Here is a 19766-nt window from a genome sequence, read left to right as displayed (position 1 = left end):
CAAGTCACCCCAGGTTTGGCTTCCATCCTTCTCCCCCCGGCCACGCCCAACCAGCATCCATTTCCAGTGTTCTCAGAAAGAAGGGATCCCCTATCCTTCCTAAATAAGTCAATCCCATAATCCCACAGCCACGTTCAGACCCCCTTGCTCTCTTTCCTCACCTTAGCCCTCAAAGAGCACAGACAAGAGGTTCAGCATCGACCTTTATTGGGGAAAAGAAGCACCACACACCCACTGCCCAAGCCCAGGGCTGGGTTTCCTACGCTCAGGGCAGCAGCAAGAACAGAAACAGAGCAGAGGGGGCAATTAAAGTCCCTGGGGGTGTCACAAGCCCCAGGACATCATCCTCTCCTGGCTACCAGGACAAGCCCCCCGGAGTCACCAAAGAAACTCAGGACACCTCAGGACAGCTAGGGCACCAGGATCTCTGCAAGCAGAAGAAACATCAGGTCACAACTGTGCCCTCCTGGCTCCAGGTCCCCAACATGTTTTTTTTTCCCTTCCACCCTGGAGAAGTTTGGCAAAGATTGCTCTCAAAGGCCTTAAATGGCTCCCTGCTTCCCAGACAATCCTGTCCAAACTGGCATTGAAGACTCTTATCATTCATTGACCAACCTTATATTTCCTGTTCAAAAAACAGCCTGTCTGTTCCCTTACCCACTCTCTCACCACCCCCATCCCAGCTCCCCAAACACGTCACATACATTACCCCCTCTGTGCCTTTGCTGACCATCACCAGACCACCCATGCAGCATGTTCTCTGTGCTCTCCTCCCTTGGTCACATCCTGCCTAGGCCTTAGGGCCCAGATCAAATCCTACTTCTAGGAGAAGGACCTTCCCAAGGAGCCACACTTACTCTCATCACCTATACACGCATACTGCCTATACAAGGGTTCTGATCTGTGACATAGAATCTTTCTCTCCAACTAGACTCTCCAGGGCAAAAACTGTCTTGCCCTTCTGGAGTCCCCACCCAGCACCTAAGCCAGTGCTCTGTACATAGCAGTTAAGGCTGTTGTTATTGATAACAATGGGCTGTACTCACCTAATTCATAATTAGACCTGATGGTCCGGTTGGGGTTCAGGGCCAGCTGGGGTGGCAGGACTGGCGGGACACAGAAACGGCCACAGCCTGACTTGCAGCACTTTTCCCCAGCTTGGCAGTTCTCATCCGCCATGCAGCTGACAATGCACAGGCCCGCCAAAATTTTTGGACAATCACCAGCCCGCCCTGTGGGATAAACAGGCATAGGTATAGAGACAGGAGGGTTGGCTCCAATGACTCCAAGTTCCCATCTGGGACTTAGAGGCTCCAGATAAATCCATCCCTGATTCTAACTAGATCTTAACCAAAGATCTGGCTGGGAAACCTTGAAGTTCAAGGATCCGAGCCCCTGCAGGGCCCCAAGAGAGCATCTGGACTAATGATTTCCAAATGACATCCCACAGGGAGTTCCCTAGAGGTACCTTGGGACTTGATACCTCTGTGGGTTTGGGGCTGGGGCGGGGTGGGATGCAGAAGGAGCAAGGCTCCCAGAGCACCACCCTCTCCCCCTATGCTTGGGCTTCCTACTAACACCCACTGCCTTCCTCTAGTTCTTTCAATGCCAACATGGGCCCCTTGGTCCTTGGAGGAGGGTTGCTTTGGGTTGAGGGGCTAGGAGGAGTGGAAAGATGAGAACCCTGACTCCTCCCACGAAGAGAAAGAGAAGGAGGCCACAGATGGCTCCCTCCCAAGCCAACCCTGGGACCCCAGGAGCACTCAAGTCTTCCCCAAAGAGCCGACATACCTCCCTTAATGTCTCCATGGCAGGCACGGCCACAGCCGGTGCTGCAGCACTTATGCCCCTGAGGACAGGATGCGTCCCCATCACACAGCTCTTCACACGGAAGGGGGTCGGCAGGACACTCACCGCCAAACTCTGCCATAAAATCAGAGCATTGGGGCCCAGAGGTGTTCAAGCCCCGTGTTTCCAGTCATTTTTATTGGGACTCTGAGTACAAAATACATTTTCCATTGAGTCCCGTGTGTATTTTATACCTATTTATGTGTAAAATGTACATATTTATGTGCATACATGTATATGCAATGCTGACACTTTATATTCTATTTCTTTTTTTTTTAATGCCGACTGCAAAATACTAAATAGATATCCAGACTCACAGACCGAAAAGCACTGTTGAGGTCTAACACATTGTGGCAAACGCACTAGCTGCCACCTTCATATTCATCCTCCCTCCCTGCTTACTGTGGTCGACATCAACACTGCTGGCTGCTGGAATACATGCTCTTGGGTAGCCCCCTCCCATACTGTCTCTGGGCTTGACTGGGTGACTTGCTTTGACCAACAGGACACCAGCCAAGTATGATGCAAGCAGAGGCTTGAGCAACACTTGCATACTGGGGCTTGAACACTCCCTCTTGGAAACCAGCCACCATGCTGTAAAGCAGCTTGGGCTAGGCCGCGGGATAATGAGACGCCTCCGGAGGGAGAACCTGGAGGAGGAGAGGCCATCCTGGACATTCCAGCCACAGTGGAACTTGCCAGGGAGCTCCCAGCTGCATGAAGGACCTCAGCTGAGCCACTGGGTATAAGAACTGCCCGGCTAAGCCCAGCCAAGCCAAGCCAACCCACAAACCCACACAACTGTGAGAAAGAATGCACTGTGTTAATGTTGATGACTTCAGGATTGGGGCTTTGGGGGAAAAAAAAAAAAAAAGAATGCACTGTGTTAAGTCGCTAAGTTTGGGGATGGTTTGTTAGGTGGCAATAAATAACTGAAGCACTTGTGAATAGAATCCCAGGCTTGTTCGGAGAGGCAGGGAGGCCAGTCAGCTAAAATGATTTGCTTCCCCCATATTCCCTTGTAACTAGGGGTGACCACAAACTAAGATATAAGCTGGGAAAACTTTTGCATTGTTGGTTCAGGGAATACAACTGTCAAACTGCCCCCTCGTTTCTTGCTTCTTCCAGTCCAAAGACAGACAAGGAATCAGAGCAGCCTTCTTGCAACCAGGAGGCAACCAGTATGAAGACAAAGTCAAGAACTGCAAAGGAGAGAGAGAGAAATTGCTTCATCGTGAAGCCACCACACCAGCCCTGGCGCTGACTTCAGGACTTCTTGTTATGTGAGAAAGAAAAATCCCTGTTGGTTTCATTTTCTGCTTCACGTAGGCAAACACATTCTTGATGTGCCCTTTCACAGCCCCTAAGAAGATAATGGAACTCAGAGAAGAGAAGGGGTTGGCCCAGAACTGCAGAGTGAGTCAGCAGCAAAGCAGGACAAAACTCAGCTTCTTGGTTTGCAGTGAAGCACTCTTTCTACTACACCATCCTTAAGATATGTGGGCAACAGGCCAGGTCCACGGGGGCAGGCACACCCAAGAAGTCACATCCAAACCAAACCCACTCACCATGACTCATTCCTCTCAGTGTTTATTTCAAGTTTTTTAAATGGAGGGGAAAATGACAGGCAATTCAAGCTTTGTAGAAAACCAAGACAGGACTGGCCCAGTGCCTCTGAGAAAGAACATGTACATACGATTAGACACAGCTGGCTCCGGGAAGTCTGACATGATGGAAGAAGCAAGTATTGGACTCCAAGAAAATACATGCAGCTAAACAATCAAGATATAGTAACCTGGCATCCTAGGATTTTTCGGAATAGCCCCTATTTCAAATATTTTTTGCCATTGCCCGCTTGTGTCACGACTATGTGTCTTGATATTTTTTATTCAGAAAATATGGTCACTGTAACCACCACATGTATCTCTCCACACCTCCCCACCTGTCTGACAAACACTAAAATCCATTTAACAAGGAACAAAGCCTTTTACCCCACGGTTGAGAAGGCTGGGCATAAAAAAAAATCTCCCTGGTAGGGAGAAACACAGCAAAATAAACTTCTCACCAAGTCATACCGTGTGCCCTAGAGTGGAGGCCTAGAATACCACACTTCCCAGATGTCACCATTTTTCCGGGCCCGACTCTGAAGTAACCAATGCCAGGAGCACCCTGCTACCTCTGCCCTCATCCTCAGGACCAGGCGTAGAGACCAAAGCCCTACCCTCTGCCAGGCCAGGCTTCCTTGAGGTCCCTGGGGTTTTGTCAAATAGTAGAAGCAATGAAGGGACCCTTGGAAGACAGGCTGAAGCCCTGAGGGTCACAGCACATCCCCTCGGACCAGCGCCCAGCAGAGCCACCCAGTCTAATACCCTATCTGATGCTTGAATCCCTGCCAAACAATCCCCTCCTCTCAGCTTGAACAGCTGGAATTAAGGGGGCTTCAATACCTCCAAGCCAGACTATGCCATCCTTATACTCCAGCTAGACAGCCTTAGGTATAAGGAAGTCCTTCTTTATACTCAACTGAAATCTGTTTCTATTCATTGGTCCTTTTCCTATTCCCAGAGACCTGGCAAAAACATGGCTCATGCCATCTCTTTAGCCATCCTCTGCCTTTCACTGTCTTAGCTTTGCCAGGCTAGGTAAGCTCAGTTCCTCGTAACACATGGTTTCCGGTCACCTCACAGGTATGTTAGCAGGAATCAGGATGAGAAATAGGAATGATAGCCAGAACGGGGATGGTCATCCCTAGCCTCCAGATATGCCCCTATCCCAAGATCCCAAGCTATCACCAGAAAAGTAGAATAAAAAGCTGAAGCCTAGGAAATACTCACACTTAGTCTTTACCGTTGCCCCAGCTCCAACCTTCCACTAGGGAAGAACAGCAGCTGCTGGCAGAAAAGTGAAATTTCAAAACTTCTTAAGCCAAGAAGGGCCCTCTGAGCCTTCAGAGCTACTCCTCTTCTCTTGTAAACAGACAGACACCCAGAAGGGGGAAGGATTGGCCTGAGGTCAATGGTCACAGAATTGGGTCCCAAACCCCCAGCTCTGACACTAGGTCCAGTGCCCTTTAATCCACATCATGGTGATCCCCTGCACTCCGCAACGATCACCCAAAACCGAATCAACAAGCACTGGGGCTCAGCTCAGTTCTGCCAAAAGACCCAGTGGTAGACAGTTTTAGGGGTTAGGAAAACTTATAAATAAACTAGTGTGCCTGGAACCCTCAAGACCACTCCTAGTTTTGGTGATTCACTAGGACTCACAGGACTCGGCATACAGTTGTACCCATGGCCATGATTTACGACAGCACAAAAATACAAAGCAAAATCATCAAAGGGAAGAGGTGCACGAGGTGAAGTCCAGAGGAAGCCAGGCGCAAGCTTCCAAGAGTCCTCTCCCAGGGGAGTCACACAGGATGACTTCATTCCTCCAGTATGGAATTGTGACAATACATGTGAAGTGGTATCTACCAGGGAAGCTCACTGGAGACTTAGGGTTCTTCCTGGGGGCTGGTCACATGGGCGCTCTCTGCCTAGCTCAAACCACTCTTATTAGTTACGGTGGCAGGAACCGTCTCAAAATCCAAATTCCCAGAAGCCCACCAAGGCCAATCTTGTGAGCAGGCCTTTCTGAGAATATCAGTCTTGGGCCTGCTGTGTCAACTCTTAGCTAGCTGTACAACCAGCAGTGAGGTTTCAGAAAAGGGGACCCAAACACACAGGGAGCCCATGCCATCAATGCATACGAAGGACACAATGTACATGTCGTGGGACTTCCCTGGTGGTGCAGTGGTTATGACTCTGCACTCCAGGGCTTCCCTGGTAGCTCAGTGCTTAAGAATCTGCCTGCCAATGAAGGGGACGCGAGTTTGAGCCCTGGTCCAGGAAGATCCCACATGCCGCGGAGCAGCTAAGCCCATGCGCCACAACTACTGAGCCTGCACTCTAGAGCCTGCAAGCCACAACTACTGAGCCCACGTGCCACAACTACTGAAGCCCGCGCACCTAGAGCCTGTGCTCCGCAACAAGAGAAGCCACTGCAATGAGAAGCCCGCGCACCGCAAGGAAGAGTAGCCCCTGCTCGCCGTAACTAGAGAAAGCCCGCACACAGCAACGAAGACCCAATGCAGCCAAAAATAAATAAATAAATAATAAATAAATTTATTTAAAAAGACTCCACGCTCCCAGTGCAGGGGACCCTGGTTCGATCCCTGGTCTGGGAACTAGATCCCACATGCATGCCGCAACTAAGAGTTTGCATGCCACAACTAAGGATATGGCAAGCCACAACTAAGGAGCCCGCCTGCCACAACTAAGACCCAACACAAATAAATAAATAAATAAATACATAAATAAATAAATGTTTTTTAAAAATAATACTAATGCACATGTCGTAATAAGCAAAACAGAGGGTCACGGGGGATCAGGAGGGTTCAACTTTCATGCAGTGGGAGGGGCGCCATGAGGGAGCCAGAGGGGACAACTCTTAGGCCGTAATCTGAATCTTCACTCCAAAATCTCCTCCTTCTCCTCCCAAAGTTGTCCCCTTCTCAGTAAAGACCACCACCATCACCCAACAGCTCCAGCCAGACATTCACCACCCTTTTTGACACTTCCTTTTCCTCAACACCCACATCTGCTAACTTCTTTCCCCAGGCCTGTCAGCTTCACCTTCAAAAGTACTTCAAGTCTGCCACTCTTCCAGGTCTGCACTGTCACCACCCTGGTCTGAGCCATGATCACCCCCCATCCAGCCTGGCATATTGGCCTCTTAACTGGCCTGCCATCTTCTATATTCACCCCATCCATTCTTCAGACACCAGCAGAGTAGCCTTTTTAAAATGAAAACTGGATCAGGCCTCTCCTGCTTTTATAGCCCCCTTTAAAGGCCTCCCACTGCACTTACAATAAAGCCTTAGACAGAGGCCCCGGAGACTCCCCCAAAGCCTGGACTCTGCCTCAACTGGAACCACCTTCCTTCTCCATCTCTTTTCTCCAGCCACACTGACCTTTCAACTCCTTAAAATAGTAAGCCCTGCCCTACTCTACTGCTTTTGCCCCTGCAGTTCCCTCTTCATAGCACTCCACCCAATGGCCAGCTCCTTCTCATTCTCCAACTTAAAACGATACCTCCTCTTTCCCTCTCTTTTCTTTCCCTTCATTGCACTCATCACGACTGGTGGTTATTATTGCTCGTTTATGATTATTTACTGTGTCTCACATCAGAGGGTGAGCTCCATGAGAGCAAGGGCCATGGCTACCATGCTCACCCCAGGATGCCCAAATGCCAGGTAGGGTAGACACTCAATATGTATTGAATCCATTTATAAGTGAGCAAGTGAATAGATAGGCCAGACCTCAGATAGCTGGGAGGGAACCTGAACAGCGAGGTGCTGGGCATAACTATATGAGCTGTCAGGCATTATTTGGCAGGTTTTGTACAAGTTTCTTATGTACATTTCTTCTCAACTGCATGCTGTAGACTGAATATTTGTATTCTCCGAAAATTCATATGTTGAAACCTAATCTCCAAAGTGAAGGTATTTGGAAGTGGGGTCTTTGGGAGGTGATTAAGTCAGGAGACTGGAGCCCTCATGAATACTAGTGGCCCTTACTGCCCTTCTGCCACGTGAGGTCACAGCAAAAAGACGGCAGTCGACAAACCGGCAGTCGACAAACCAGGAAGCAGGCCCTCCCAGACACTGAACCTGCTAGACCTTGATCTTGGACTTCCCCGCCTCCAGAATTGTAAGAAATAAATTTCTGTTGTTTATCAGCCACCCAGTCTATGGTATTCTGTTATAGCAGCCCAAATGGACACTGCATTATCACTCTATGAGATAAATACCCTTATCTCCATTTTAAGAATGATAAAAATGAGGTTCAAAGAGATGAAAGGACTTGTCCAAGGCCACAGAGCCAGCAAGCAGAGGAGCCCGGTTCAGGCTCAGACCCGAACTGCCTCAGGGGAGCAGGTCCCAGGGTCTGCCCTGTGCCCTCAGGCACCCTGACATTCCTCCACGTTACCAAACAGACAGGACAGGCTATGGTAAGCTTCTGGCAAATCAGAGCTTAATGAAAGCAGAGATTATTCACAGCCCAGGAAGGGGAGTTCCCTGTGCAGTGGGCTGTAGCAACGAGTCCCGCTGGGTGAGTGGGCCAGCCCTCCTCCAGGACTGGAACTGTAGAAAAGTACTTAGGTAATATCCCAGCAGAAATATTACTTCCCACCAGACGAGGAACCCCACTCGGCCAGTGGGCTCTGGGAGAGGTGCAGAGAGATCCCTGCTCTAACCTGCCAAGCTCCAAGGAAAGAGGAAGCCCCATCTGGGCTGGCCAGGGCCCAGGGCAGCTCACCAAGCTGCCTTGCCTGGCTGCCAGCCTCACCCTCAGCCCCCGCAATTCAGCCATCACCTTCAAACACTGCGAAGATTGTACCAGGCCTGACAAGTTGACCCGCGTGAGACAGATTCCCAGGCTCTGGTTCCAGAGCTGGCCCTCCAGAGTCCTGGCAAAGAGTACAACACTCTATTCTCCCTTACGGGCAGGCTGCCCAAGGGAGCTGCTGAAGCCAGGCGCAGACAACGCCACTGGGTACAGGGAAGGGGGCTGCTACCTGGGGAGGTTTGGCTGGAAGGAGGCCAGCCTTCACAGGAACCCTGAGTTCAAAGTAAAAGATGCAGATAATCAATGGCCTGTTCTCTCCTGACAGAAGGCAAAGAACTGGGGACACGAGTGATTAAAGGAGAAGAGACCCCCCCCAAAAGGGGAAAAAAGAGGTGAGCTAAATTTCAAGAGCCAACCTAGGAGGCAGGAAGCTCTCTGGGTGTATCTAGCCCAGAGGCAAGATCGGAAAGGAGACTTGGATTTCGCCTCTCAAGCCAGCATCGCCTCCTCGACAGAGCCGAGCACAGCCTGCGCCGCAGCGCTTCCGCCTGGCCAGACAGGCAGAATCCCCCTGGTATGGCTCTTGGCATGGGTTCTTATTGCGAGGGCATTTTCCTTCTTTCACTGCAAAAGTTATCGCTTGAGATTGGGGTAACTGGCGAGGCCTCAAGAAACAGGGAATGGAAGGCAAATGTACTTCGGGGACTCTTAGTCTCTCCAAAATTCCTGTCAAAAATATTTCTGGGGCTTCCCTGGTGGCGCAGTGGTTAAGAATCTGCCTGCCAATGCAGGGGACATGGGTTCGAGCCCTGGTCCGGGAAGATCCCACATGCCGCGGAGCAACTAAGCCCATGTGTCACAACTACTGAGCCCGCGAGCCTAGAGCCCGTGCTCCGCAACAAGAGAAGACACTGCAATGAGAAGCCCGCGCACCGCAACGAAGAGTAGACCCTGCTCACCGCAACTAGAGAGAGCCCACGCGCAGCAACGAAGATCCAACGCAGCCAAAAATAAATAAATTAAATAAATTATTTAAATAAATAAATTTAAAACAAAATATTTCTGCAACCACTTTCCCCTTCTCCCACACAGCCGCTAACATGCACCCAGCACCACACACAGACCAGCCACTCTGCAGAGAGAGAGACAGAAAGCTTGGGGCGATCCTATTCTCACCCTAGGGTGAGAGCCCTCAGGAAAAGCTAGAACCTCTAGTAAGCCAGACTGGAAGTGCTATCTCCTTGTCCAGAGAGGACAGAGAAAGCCAGGAAGACCTATCCTGGCTGTCCCAAGAATCTATGTGTCCAGTTCTGTTCTACAGAGAAGACCATCTCCCCAAATGAGGACCCTCACTCTGGGAGGAGGCAGGGGATGACTTCTCCTCTGGTCGTTTTCTATTGCTGTTAGCCAGGGATCCCAAATGATAGCTCACCATGCTCTCCTGCAGTCACCCAGGATGCCACGGACCCAAGAGCAAGAAGTGCCTTCAGGAGGAAGAGGCAGCTCGACATGATGATGATGCTGAGGGTAGAGATGAGAACTCAGTTCAGGCCAGACGTGTACACCTTGCCTTGTATCAATACATCAACCGAGGGAAGGGCAAGACTAGGGGATTGGTCTAAGGCCAGCCACAAAGTTTTCCCTTTCACTATAATCCCCAAGGATGTCTTCTCCTGACAAGAAGAAAAGTGACTGGTTGCTGGTATGTGGGAAAATTCCTGGCACTACCAAAAGACACACGTGATGGGAATGATCAAACTCTGCAATATACACAACATCCCTGGACAATGATGAGGAATCTAATGGGCAACTGAGAAAATGGAGGGATGGCCATTGGATAAAGGATCAAAGAGAGCCCTAGAGGGTTTTGGAAGGACACAGCTACAGCTGTAATGAGAGAGGAAAGGACTAGAGACACAACTAAAGAAAAGAACCAAAGCTAATAAAATGCACTCTGGCTCCTGTCCATCCTAGCAACCTAGAAAACAGAGAATGGAACAGACTGCTTAGAAACTATCCAAAAACTACAGAAAAGCAGTGTTTAGATTTGTTCAGAACTAATATAAATGCACCAAAAACCTACATCTTGGTCCCTCTAGCCCATACAGGGCATTCTTGGACTATATGAAGGTTAGTCGACAAAACCCGAAAGAACAGTTGCTATGACTCAAGTAGTAACCTAGGTCATATATACTCCCTTTCTTTATCTCTTCTTCCTACATTTCTTTTTATTTTTCTTTATCTATTCCTTTGGTCAACCATGATACCTAACAATGTCCACTGGCATTGCTTAGCCTATTAAGGTTAAAGGGTAAAAACCTCCTTAATAGGGACAAAGAATTTGGTACCAGAAAGTTGCCTTATTGTTTTAAGGCTGATATTGGAGCGTGGAGATAATTAACATTTATTGATGACCTAACATGTGTTTTATACACATTATTTATTTTATGCCTCACAATAATCTTGCAGAAGTAAGAAAACTAGTTCAGAGGGAAAATTAGCCAAGGTCATTAAGCTAGTAAGTGGTGGCTGCTGGAATTTAATAATAGTAATGACAGATAACATTGTTTGAAGGTTTACTACTGCCAAGGTTCTAAGTACTTTACATGAATTAACTCAATTAATCCTCATTGCAACCCTATGTGTTAGGTACTATTATCCCCATTCTACAGATGGGGAAACTGAGGCACAGAAAGAAATGTGGGTCACAGCTAATAAGTAGTAGAACAAAGGTAAGCAGTCCAATCCCATAGTCAATGTTACCACCATATCATAATGGACTTGAACTCAGATCTTTCTAACTGCAAAACTCATGCACTTTCTACTACCCCATATTATGACCTGATAAAAGTAACTTTATCTACCACCCATAAGTAGATCCAATTCTATTCAGGGACGTCTTACCTCTAATGCAGAGCTAAGGGGGCTCTGGGGAACTCCACAGCTGTTAAATCCCTGCATCCCCAGCCCATCCCAGTATCACGCATCTGGGGAGAGAAGCCCAGAATCTTCATTCAGATGCCTTCAGATGCCTTCAGACGCCAAGAGGCAATCCCTGGGGTCAAGGCCTGGAGAGACCGCTGGGTGAGTGGGATGGCATGGGCCAGACCCCCTCTTGTTGGGTTTCGGGGTCCTCACATTAGGCCCATCCAATTCCGGGGGCTGAGTGCCAGGCATATTAAAATCTAGTTTTCCGGAGACAACTGCAGACGCCTCGGTACCAAACGCTCCCCTCCGCTCCCCAACACCGGCCCGAGAAAACCTGCTCCCCTCCTCCTGCCCCGCACTTCTCCACGGGCCTTGGCCCGGCCAGAGAAAGATCCTTGACTGAACACCCACAGTTTACACCCGAGGCGCGGCCGCTCCCGAGAGGGAGCCTGGCCAACCTACACACAGAGCTTCTAAGCTTCTGGGACCCGGCGAGACGCGGCGGCTCGGTTCCCCTGGTAACCCTGCCGCTCGCTGCGTCGCGCTTCCGGAGCCTGCGGGCGGCGCGCTCCAATGACGTCACAGGGCGACTTTCCGGCCGGTGGCAGAGTCGGGCTGAACTTGTGGGGGCCGGGGGCGCCATGGGGGCCACTGGCGACGCCGAGCAGCCGCGGGGACCCGGCGGGGCAGAGCGGGGCGGCCCCGAGCTGGGAGACGCGGGCGCAGCGGGGCAGCTGGTTCTCACGGTGAGGGCGCCCCCGGGGAAGCCCCGGCCAGGCCTGGGCTCGGGCCCTACAGGGCCTCGGGCTCCCGGGACCCTGGCCCGCGGGCGGGAGAACGAGGCGGCTGGTGTTGCCAGGGGTTGGCGTTGTCGCAGTGCGACGACCTGGCTTCATATTCTGGTGCCGCCCTCCTAGCTAGGTGACGTGGGCCGGCCCTGTCAAGCCCCTGAGCTCCAGTTTTCTCTTCTCGAAAATGGAGATATTAGTCCCTGCCTCGTAAAGTTGTGGGAAAGGATACAAATGCGGGTAAAGCGCCCAGCACATCATCTAGCACAGAGTAGGCCCTCGGTCGACACTGATTCCCTTCCTCCACCCGTTCCTGAAAAAGTGGGGTTGGGACTTGGAGGCAGGAAGCTTTTCCTCGGTTCCTCTTCCCTGGCAGGGCCTTCCACTGCCCTCCCCCCTACCCCAAGCGGGGAGAGACGGTGAAAGCACCTGAGAAGCAGGGATGTCTAGGTATAACTTAATACCCACCCTCCACCTCCACCCCAGCGTCACGGACCTCGGTGACATCTGCTCCCTTGGTCTCCACAGAACCCTTGGAACATAATGATAAAGCACCGGCAGGTACAGCGGAGGGGCCGCCGGTCACAGATGACAACAAGGTAAGGCTGGCCTTGGGTGGGACTTCCCCTCCCAGACACTGGCTTGGGAGGCAGCTTTCGGGTCCCCACTGCACAGAGCTGAGAAAGAGATTATCAGCCAATAGAAAGAGGAGATTCAGGTTCCGTAACTCTGTGTGACCTTGAGCAAGTCATTTCCCTTCTGAACTCAGAAGAGGGGGCATGTTGATTCAACAATGCCCAAGGTCCCTAACATTCACAGGCTCTGTGTTTGAAGGCTCCAAAGAGGCAGAATAGCATGGAAGTTAAGAAAAATGTGGGGCTAATAGTATCCATCTCAGGGAAGGGAGAGAGCACAAGATGGGTCTTTAGGATGCTGGTTATATATGTTTCTTGACCTGAGTAGTGATTAAAATGATGTTCACTAAAACTGTTTGTTAAAGTATATAGACTTTTTCTGTGTTAAGTATTATACTTCTAAAACACTTTAAAAATAATGCCATTCCATAGAGTTATGAGTATGAAATAAAGTCCTGCATCTATGTGGTTTGCAGAGCGCCTGGGCACATAACTAGTTTTCTGTAAAAGCCACATGTTATCGTCATTAAAGAGTCCTATCTCAATAATTGGCTGGGCAGAGTAGGAAAGGATATGTTTGGGACATGCCTCCTGACTGTGTCTCCTTCCTGAATGCAGTTTCACAGATCCTGCCATCTCCATGGATCTCCTCCGAGCTGTCCTGCAGCCTAGCATCAATGAGGAGATCCAGACTGTCTTCAACAAGTACATGAAGGTGAGAAGGACACAAAAATAAAAAATTAACAGGAATAAAGACTCATGGGCAGTCCTTTCCTGCATCACAGTCTCTCTTTCTAGTACACACAGATAATCGAAAGTTTTCCAATTCTGAAACCGCCAAGAATGTTTTTCCTCTTTGGGGGTAATTTGAATTCCTCTTCCTGTTACCAAACCAAACTCGGGTCTTACTGCTTGCCCACGTGCAGTGAAGCCAATCTGCTGTCACTGGGTTGTGGTGAAGGAAAGTGCAGCATTTATTGCAGGGCACCAAGCAAGGAGTCCAGGACAGCTAGTGCTCAAAACACCCCAAGTCCCCGATGGGTTTCAGCAAAGCATTTTTAAAGGCAGAGTGAGGGAGGGGCATCCCAGGGTATGTGATCAGCTCGTGCACAATTCTCTGATTGTTGATGGTGAGGTAACAGGGTGGTGTCACAGGGGTTAACATTATTAATCCTTAGGCTCTGGGGGCTATGTGCTCATATTCATCAGGTAGTTCATTTCTTCCCGTTGGTGGTGGATTTAGCATCTATAAGACAATTCAGGAAACGTGCATCAGATACTGTTATCTAGGTACTTCAGGGAGGAGCTAAAGCAGAGGATGTGAGGGAGGGGTCTGTCCCTGGGAAGGCCCCGTAGGGTCCTGCTCCATTACATTTGGCCAAACTATTGTGAGGATGAAGTGACTTAAGTGTAATGTGCTCAGCACTGTGCTTGGAATGCAGGTGTTTTTATTACTTGTTTAATAATATCACCATTATTACTATTTAAAATTCTTTTCAAGATCTATTAATAAACTTCTACATGGCTCTCCCTGGATGTCCCATGGGTGCTTCAATCCCAGCATATTCAGGACTGAACTCTTTTGTTTTTCTTCCTAAACCTCCTCCTCTTATGTTTACTCATTCATTCAAAAAGTATTTACTGAGCACCTACCATAACGCAAGCACTATGCTAGGCACTTAGGGATGTAGCAGTGAACAAAATGGACAGTGTCCTTACCCTCTTTAAATAAATGTGTACTTTGTCAGGGAATGCCAGAGAGAACGGGAAGAGAGTGACCTGTAGGGAACAGGGATGCTCTTTCATAGCTTGTGGCTAGGAAAGCCCTCTGATAAGAGGACATTTGAGCAGAGACCCAAATAAAGTGAGGAAAGAACAAGTCGTGCAGATACCTGGAGGGAAAGCAGCCCAGGCAGAGGGAACAAGGGCAAAGGACCTGAGGCAGAAGCATGCTTGGCACATTCAAAGCAGCAGAGTGGCTGGAGCCAGCAGAGCCAGAAGGAGAGGAGAAGGAGAGGTGACCAGACAGGTAACACACTCAGCTCAGGCAGAACTTTAAAGCCGTGGTGAGGACTGTGAATGAAATTTATTGCTTGCCACATCAGGAAACAAAGGATGTTGCAGCCATCAAGCCATCACATTACAGCCACCCCGATGTTGAGCCATGAGGGAACTCAGGATAGAAACAGGATGCCTGCCATGTAGCAGTCAACTGCTGCAGCCACCCTTGACCGTGCACCTTGAGGAGACTCAGGATGAGAAAGCACAAGATACTGGTCCCAGATAGCTGAGGTGCATATCAAAGGAATAATTTCAGTGAGCCCGGACTCTTGCATCTTCCCATGCATAGAAAAGTGCTAAATTCCTTAATTTGAGATGTCTGGTTTTCTTTATTTAAGAGTAATCTTTTGATCTTCCGACTACCTGGTCTTTGTTGCAAAAACTCCTGTATCTCCTGGCTCCCCCCACTTGCCTCTTCGGAACAGTCCCTCAGAGCTCTCTGAGATGCTGTGTCCTGGGCTTACGTTCTCAGTTTTGTCTGCTGAATAAAACATAACTCTCAGGTTGTGCATTTTTTTCCCAGTCAACAGGACTTTGGGTTTTATTACAAGTAAAATAGAGGCTTTTGGAGAGTTTTGAGCAGAGTTCATGATCTGAACACTTTTAAAAAGTCGCTCTGACAGTTGTAAAGAGAACAGACTTCAGGAGGACCAGTTAGGAGGCTTGAGATGATAGTGGCTTGGGTGTTAGCAGTAAAGGTGTTGGGAAAGAATCAGGTTCTGTATGTGTTTTCAAGGTAACAACAGGATTTGCTAATGATTCAGATGTGCTGGGTAAAAGAAAAAGAAGTAAACAACTCCCGAGTTATCTGCCAGGGGCAACTGTAAAGATAGGATTGCCATTGACTTGATATGAGGAAGATGGGGACAAGCAGGGGAAATCAGGAGGTCAGTTTTGGATAAGTTTGAATGGGACCATCATTCACTTAGAAACCAGAGTCCAGTGGCTCTGCCCTCTGCTCCATCTTCCATATCCAGTAGTGGGGTCCTGTGCCTTCCACCCCACAATCTGACCAGCATACCCTTATTCCTTGCCTCTGCCTTGGTTCAGGCCTTCATAATTTCTCATTCAGGCTCCCACTGTAATCCCTAACCGCCTCTGTTCTTTCCCTCTTTCAATCCACCCTCCATACAGCTGCCAGTGATCTCTCAAATGTAAACCCATTGGTGTCACTCCCCTCTTTAAAATCCGTCCACGACCTTCCATTTTTTTCTGGGTGAAATCCAAATTCCTTAACGTGGCACATATGGTCCCCTGTGATCAGCCACACTCCCCTATATACCTAGTTATTCCTGCCCCTGACTTCTGCACATCCCAGAATGCACCAAGTGTTCTCATACCTCTGCACCTTTACATGTGCAAAAATAAAGGGGTTAAGCCCCTAGGAAAAGGCTAGACCAGCATTCAATCCAGGATTGTCTACCTCCAAAGCACTTTCCTTGTTGCTTGTCCCAGTAGTGGATGCCATGATTCAGGAACTTTCTCTCCTGAACAAATGCTGGATAAACACAATTTGTGGCTTCACATAGTCTGCAAAGATAAGTCCTTGCCACACTTGTTTTTATTTTTTTATTTTATTTTTTTAACTTTATTTTTGGCTGCGTTGGGTCTTCATTGCTGCGTGCAGGCTTTCTCCAGTTGCGGCGAGCGGGGGCCACTCCTCTGTGCGGTATGCAGGCTTCTCACTGCGGTGGCCTCTTCTGTTGCGGTGCGTGGGCTCCAGTAGTTGTGGCACATGGGCCCAGCAGTTGTGGCACACAGGCCTAGCCACTCCGTGGCATGTGGGATCTTCCCAGACCAGGGATCGAACCCGTGTCCCCTGCACTGGCAGGCGGACTCCCAACCACTGCGCCACCAGGGAAGCCCCACACTTGTTTTTAGACAAGGTACAAATGACTTGATTACATCACAGCTTCAGATAAGTCCAGGCTCTTGATCGACCTCATCTGATCACTTTGTTTAATGATGTTCCAAATCTCAGCTACCCATTTTCTTAAAAACGTTTAGAAAAATAACTTCTAGAAATGGCTGATTTTATCCGACATTGTGAATTTTATTGATTTATTCCTGTTATTACTAAATGCATGCCCCTTTAAAAAGAATATTCTAATAATATAGCCCAGGAAATGGATTTATGGGTGGATAAATGGGATGGGTAAATGGATACATGATAGCAAATATAGCAAAATTGTGGACTAGGTGGTACGTATTAGTATTCATTGATTGAATAAAAGTAAAAACCAAAGTCACTAAAACTCACCTCCCAGAATACCAAACTGTTAACAATGACACAGTCTCCTATATTTATTTGTGTGTGTGCACGTGCACTCACTCATGTTTAAAAAATATGTAGGATTTACGCCAGGGAATTTCCTGGCGGTCCAGTGGTTAGGACTCGGCACTTTCACTGTTGTGGCCCCGGTTCAGTCCCTGGTTGGGGAGCTAAGATCCCACAAGCCACACAGCGAGGCCAAAAAAAAAAAAAAAAAAAAAAAAGTAGGATCATTTTACACACACTGTTCTGCAATTTAGTTTTTTCATTTAACAATATATTTTCGTCATGTTTCTAGGTCAGTACATAATAGCTCACCCTGATTCTTCTGTAATAGCTGCACAGTAATCTATTGTATGGATGTACCACAATTTAATGAGCTAGTCCCTAGAACATTTGGATTACTTATAGTTTTTCTCTCTTACAAACAATGCTACATTGAGCACTTTGAATGTATATCTTTGTTAACCTGTGAGAGTATTTCTGGGGGATAAATTTCTAAAGATGGAATTGGTGGGTAAAAGGGGAAACATTTTTCCCTCAAGAAAATTTCTCTCCAGAAAATTTGGTTGTTCTTGTTGTGTTGTTTTTGTTTTCATTTTTGTTTTTTTGGCCACACGCCACACAGCAGGATCTTAGTTCCCCAACCAGGGATCAAACCCGTGCCCCCTGCAGTGGAGGCACGAGTCTTAACCACTGGACCGCCAGGGAAGTCCCTCTTTCCAGAAAGTTTGTGCCATTTTGCATTTCTACCAATAGTGTTTGAGAATTCCTTGTTCATGACTGAATTTCATTCTCATGTCTGGAGGTAGCTTACACTCACCCCTACATATTTGTTGCCCTGCCCACCTCACAGGCTGGTTCTAAAGTATCCAGATCATTTTAACTAGCTTTCACATAGTCAGTAGTCGGTATTGAACCACCAGTATTAATCTTGTTTTTTGTTTTGAAGTCAAACTCATCTGATCATTTCATTTAGTTTTGCCTGTAGCATTTTCCTCCTAAACTCTTGAGGTCTCTAATCCAATGCTTTCACACTCTTCTCCTTGGTTTGATGTTAACAACAAAGGCATATATATAAAATTCTCAACATAAAATGATAGTACTTCCCCATAGTTGTCTCCCACAGGAGGAGCATGCGTTATAGGTTCCAGAATTTTTCTATTCACCAGAGAGAACCAACACTTTCTTCTAGAGACATGGACTATTGTTACAAATGTGCTCCGGGTGTCTTGGTTTGGGGCCTCATGTCACCTTATCCCTTGGTGTTTTCAGGCTCAAGCTGTCCCTCGTACCCAATGGAGGAACCTTCTGCCTTTCCTTTCCCCAGCCAGCTGGGACTGCTGACATCCTGGGGCCCTGGCCAAGTCTCACCCCTCCCAGTCTACAGATGTTTCTTTCAGACTGGGCAAAGTCAGAATTCAATTAGGCTTTTCCACTCTCTGGGTCTTTTCTGGCCTCCCTGACCTGTTCATCTCAGGCACTGGTGTGGTTTTTTTTTTCTTCTGTGGAAGTAAGACATGTACATTATAGAAATTGAGAAGACAGATAAGCAAAAAAAAAAAAAAAATCATATCACAGCTTTTACTCTAATATATTCTTACAGTTATACAGTTTGCTTTTTTGCTGTTTTACATAAATAGGCTCACACTATCCCAGACTATTTTATAACTTGCTTCCTTCACTTGACAAAATATCATGAATACCTTTTCGTGTCAAAAATATATTCTCCTAGGGAATTCCCTGGCGGTCCAGTGGTTAGAACTCTGCACTTTCACTGCCGAGGGCATAGGTTCAATATCTGATCGGGGAACTAAGATCCCGCAAGCCGTGTGGCCCAGCCAAAAAAAAAAAAAAAAAAAATTAGCTTTATTGCTTTGCCAGAGGAGTTTTACAGCACCTCCAAGATGGTTCTCCTCCTTAAGAGCGTATAGAGTGGGGAAGCAGAGCCTGGGATATGAATCTAAGTCTGGCTGATCGCAAAGCCATGTTCATAATCCCCTTTCCTTTCTTTCCGAGGGTAGGAGGAAAGCTTCCGTTTTGTATTCTGTTCCCTTCAGATTGATGCAGATTAGCAGGACTTCTGACCTTGTCTCCTATTGTACTTCTCCCTAGTTCTTCCAGAAGGCCGCACTGAACGTACGCGACAACGTCGGGGAAGCGGTGGACGCAGAGCAGCTGATCCAGGAGGCCTGTCGGAGCTGCCTGGAGCAGGTGAGATCGAAGCGGAGAGGGGTGCAGACACAAGGTTTAGCCCTCAGGGCTCAGCCAAGAAACGTGGTCCCGCCATCCGTGGTATTTGGAGGGATACCCGGCGAGCTACTTACATCTAGAAAGGGCTTAGAGCTTTGCTGACAGAAGGGAAGGGAGGTAGCTACTAGATGCCAGCTACCGTGGTAGATGCTTTCCCCTGCGTTAGTTCATTTACATCTCAGAAGAAACCTGTACAGAAGGCATGTCTCCAGCCCTAGTTTACAGATGAAGAAACTGTGGCTTGGAACAAGCGACAGATAGAATAGCTAAGGTCTGGCTCTCCTCTGCAAGTGCTCGGTGATTTGATCCTTCAGGTAATCGCAGCCCCTTTTGGTATCATGAGAACTGTCACCCTTTCTGCCTCCCTGCCTCTCAAGGAGGTCAGGAGTCATGACATCAGGTCTAGAAATGACCGTGTTCTCAAGATAGTAGGGAACCAGTTTGCATGTGTCAGCTGCCGTTATTAATAGGAATTGTCAGCATCACCCAGATTCTGTGCTTGACTGTGAAGCCATTAGCTGTCAGAGATGGAAATTTCTTCATAACCGTAGCCACAAGGGCAGGCTTGAGTTCAGTCCCATGAGGGTAATTA

The 19766-nt window shown here is 48.3% G+C and overlaps 2 protein-coding genes across 8 annotated transcripts in view; one reads left to right on the top strand and one right to left on the bottom strand.

Moving 5' to 3' along the window:
* Positions 1–190: 190 nt before the first annotated feature.
* WFDC3 (WAP four-disulfide core domain 3) lies at positions 191–11716 on the bottom strand. 6 transcript variants are annotated; one of them, XM_059896758.1, is made up of 6 exons: positions 11628–11716; positions 11142–11305; positions 9670–9758; positions 1792–1923; positions 1047–1232; positions 191–427 (listed from the first exon to the last, which is right to left on the bottom strand). In XM_059896758.1, the coding sequence occupies exons 3-6, from the start codon at positions 9746–9748 to the stop codon at positions 411–413; spliced, it is 414 nt and encodes a 137-aa protein (XP_059752741.1). In that variant the 5' UTR covers positions 9749–9758; positions 11142–11305; positions 11628–11716; the 3' UTR covers positions 191–410. The 6 variants fall into 6 exon arrangements, with proteins under 6 accessions (XP_059752741.1, XP_059752739.1, XP_059752738.1 ...); XM_059896756.1 differs by having other exon boundaries at positions 11142–11224; XM_059896755.1 differs by having other exon boundaries at positions 11142–11224; positions 11376–11708.
* A 50-nt stretch (positions 11717–11766) lies between these two features.
* DNTTIP1 (deoxynucleotidyltransferase terminal interacting protein 1) overlaps positions 11767–19766 on the top strand; it is a 28458-nt gene continuing 20458 nt past the window's right edge. The window contains exons 1-4 of one of the 2 annotated variants that reach the window (XM_059896753.1): positions 11767–11911; positions 12482–12552; positions 13207–13303; positions 19037–19135. In XM_059896753.1, the coding sequence (XP_059752736.1) occupies positions 11807–11911; positions 12482–12552; positions 13207–13303; positions 19037–19135 (372 nt within the window). In that variant the 5' untranslated portion in view covers positions 11767–11806. The remainder of the gene's footprint in view (positions 11912–12481; positions 12553–13206; positions 13304–19036; positions 19136–19766) is intronic. The other variant, XM_059896752.1, reaches the window with a different exon arrangement.

Source organism: Balaenoptera ricei, chromosome 15, assembly GCF_028023285.1.
Source record: "Balaenoptera ricei isolate mBalRic1 chromosome 15, mBalRic1.hap2, whole genome shotgun sequence".
Taxonomy (NCBI): domain Eukaryota; kingdom Metazoa; phylum Chordata; class Mammalia; order Artiodactyla; family Balaenopteridae; genus Balaenoptera; species Balaenoptera ricei.
The sequence above is the reverse complement of the archived record's forward strand: the minus strand, read 5'-3'. Positions and strand labels throughout refer to the sequence as shown.

What these genes read in the sequence shown, in the direction of transcription:
- WFDC3 (XM_059896754.1), bottom strand. An exon ending in AACGAGGGGGCAGTTTGACA is followed by an intron (nt 1,924 to 2,941) that starts GTTGTATTCCCT and finishes ATTTTATGGCAG; the next exon opens with AGTTTGGCGGTGAGTGTCCT. An exon ending in CCATGGAGACATTAAGGGAG is followed by an intron (nt 1,233 to 1,791) that starts GTATGTCGGCTC and finishes TTTATCCCACAG; the next exon opens with GGCGGGCTGGTGATTGTCCA.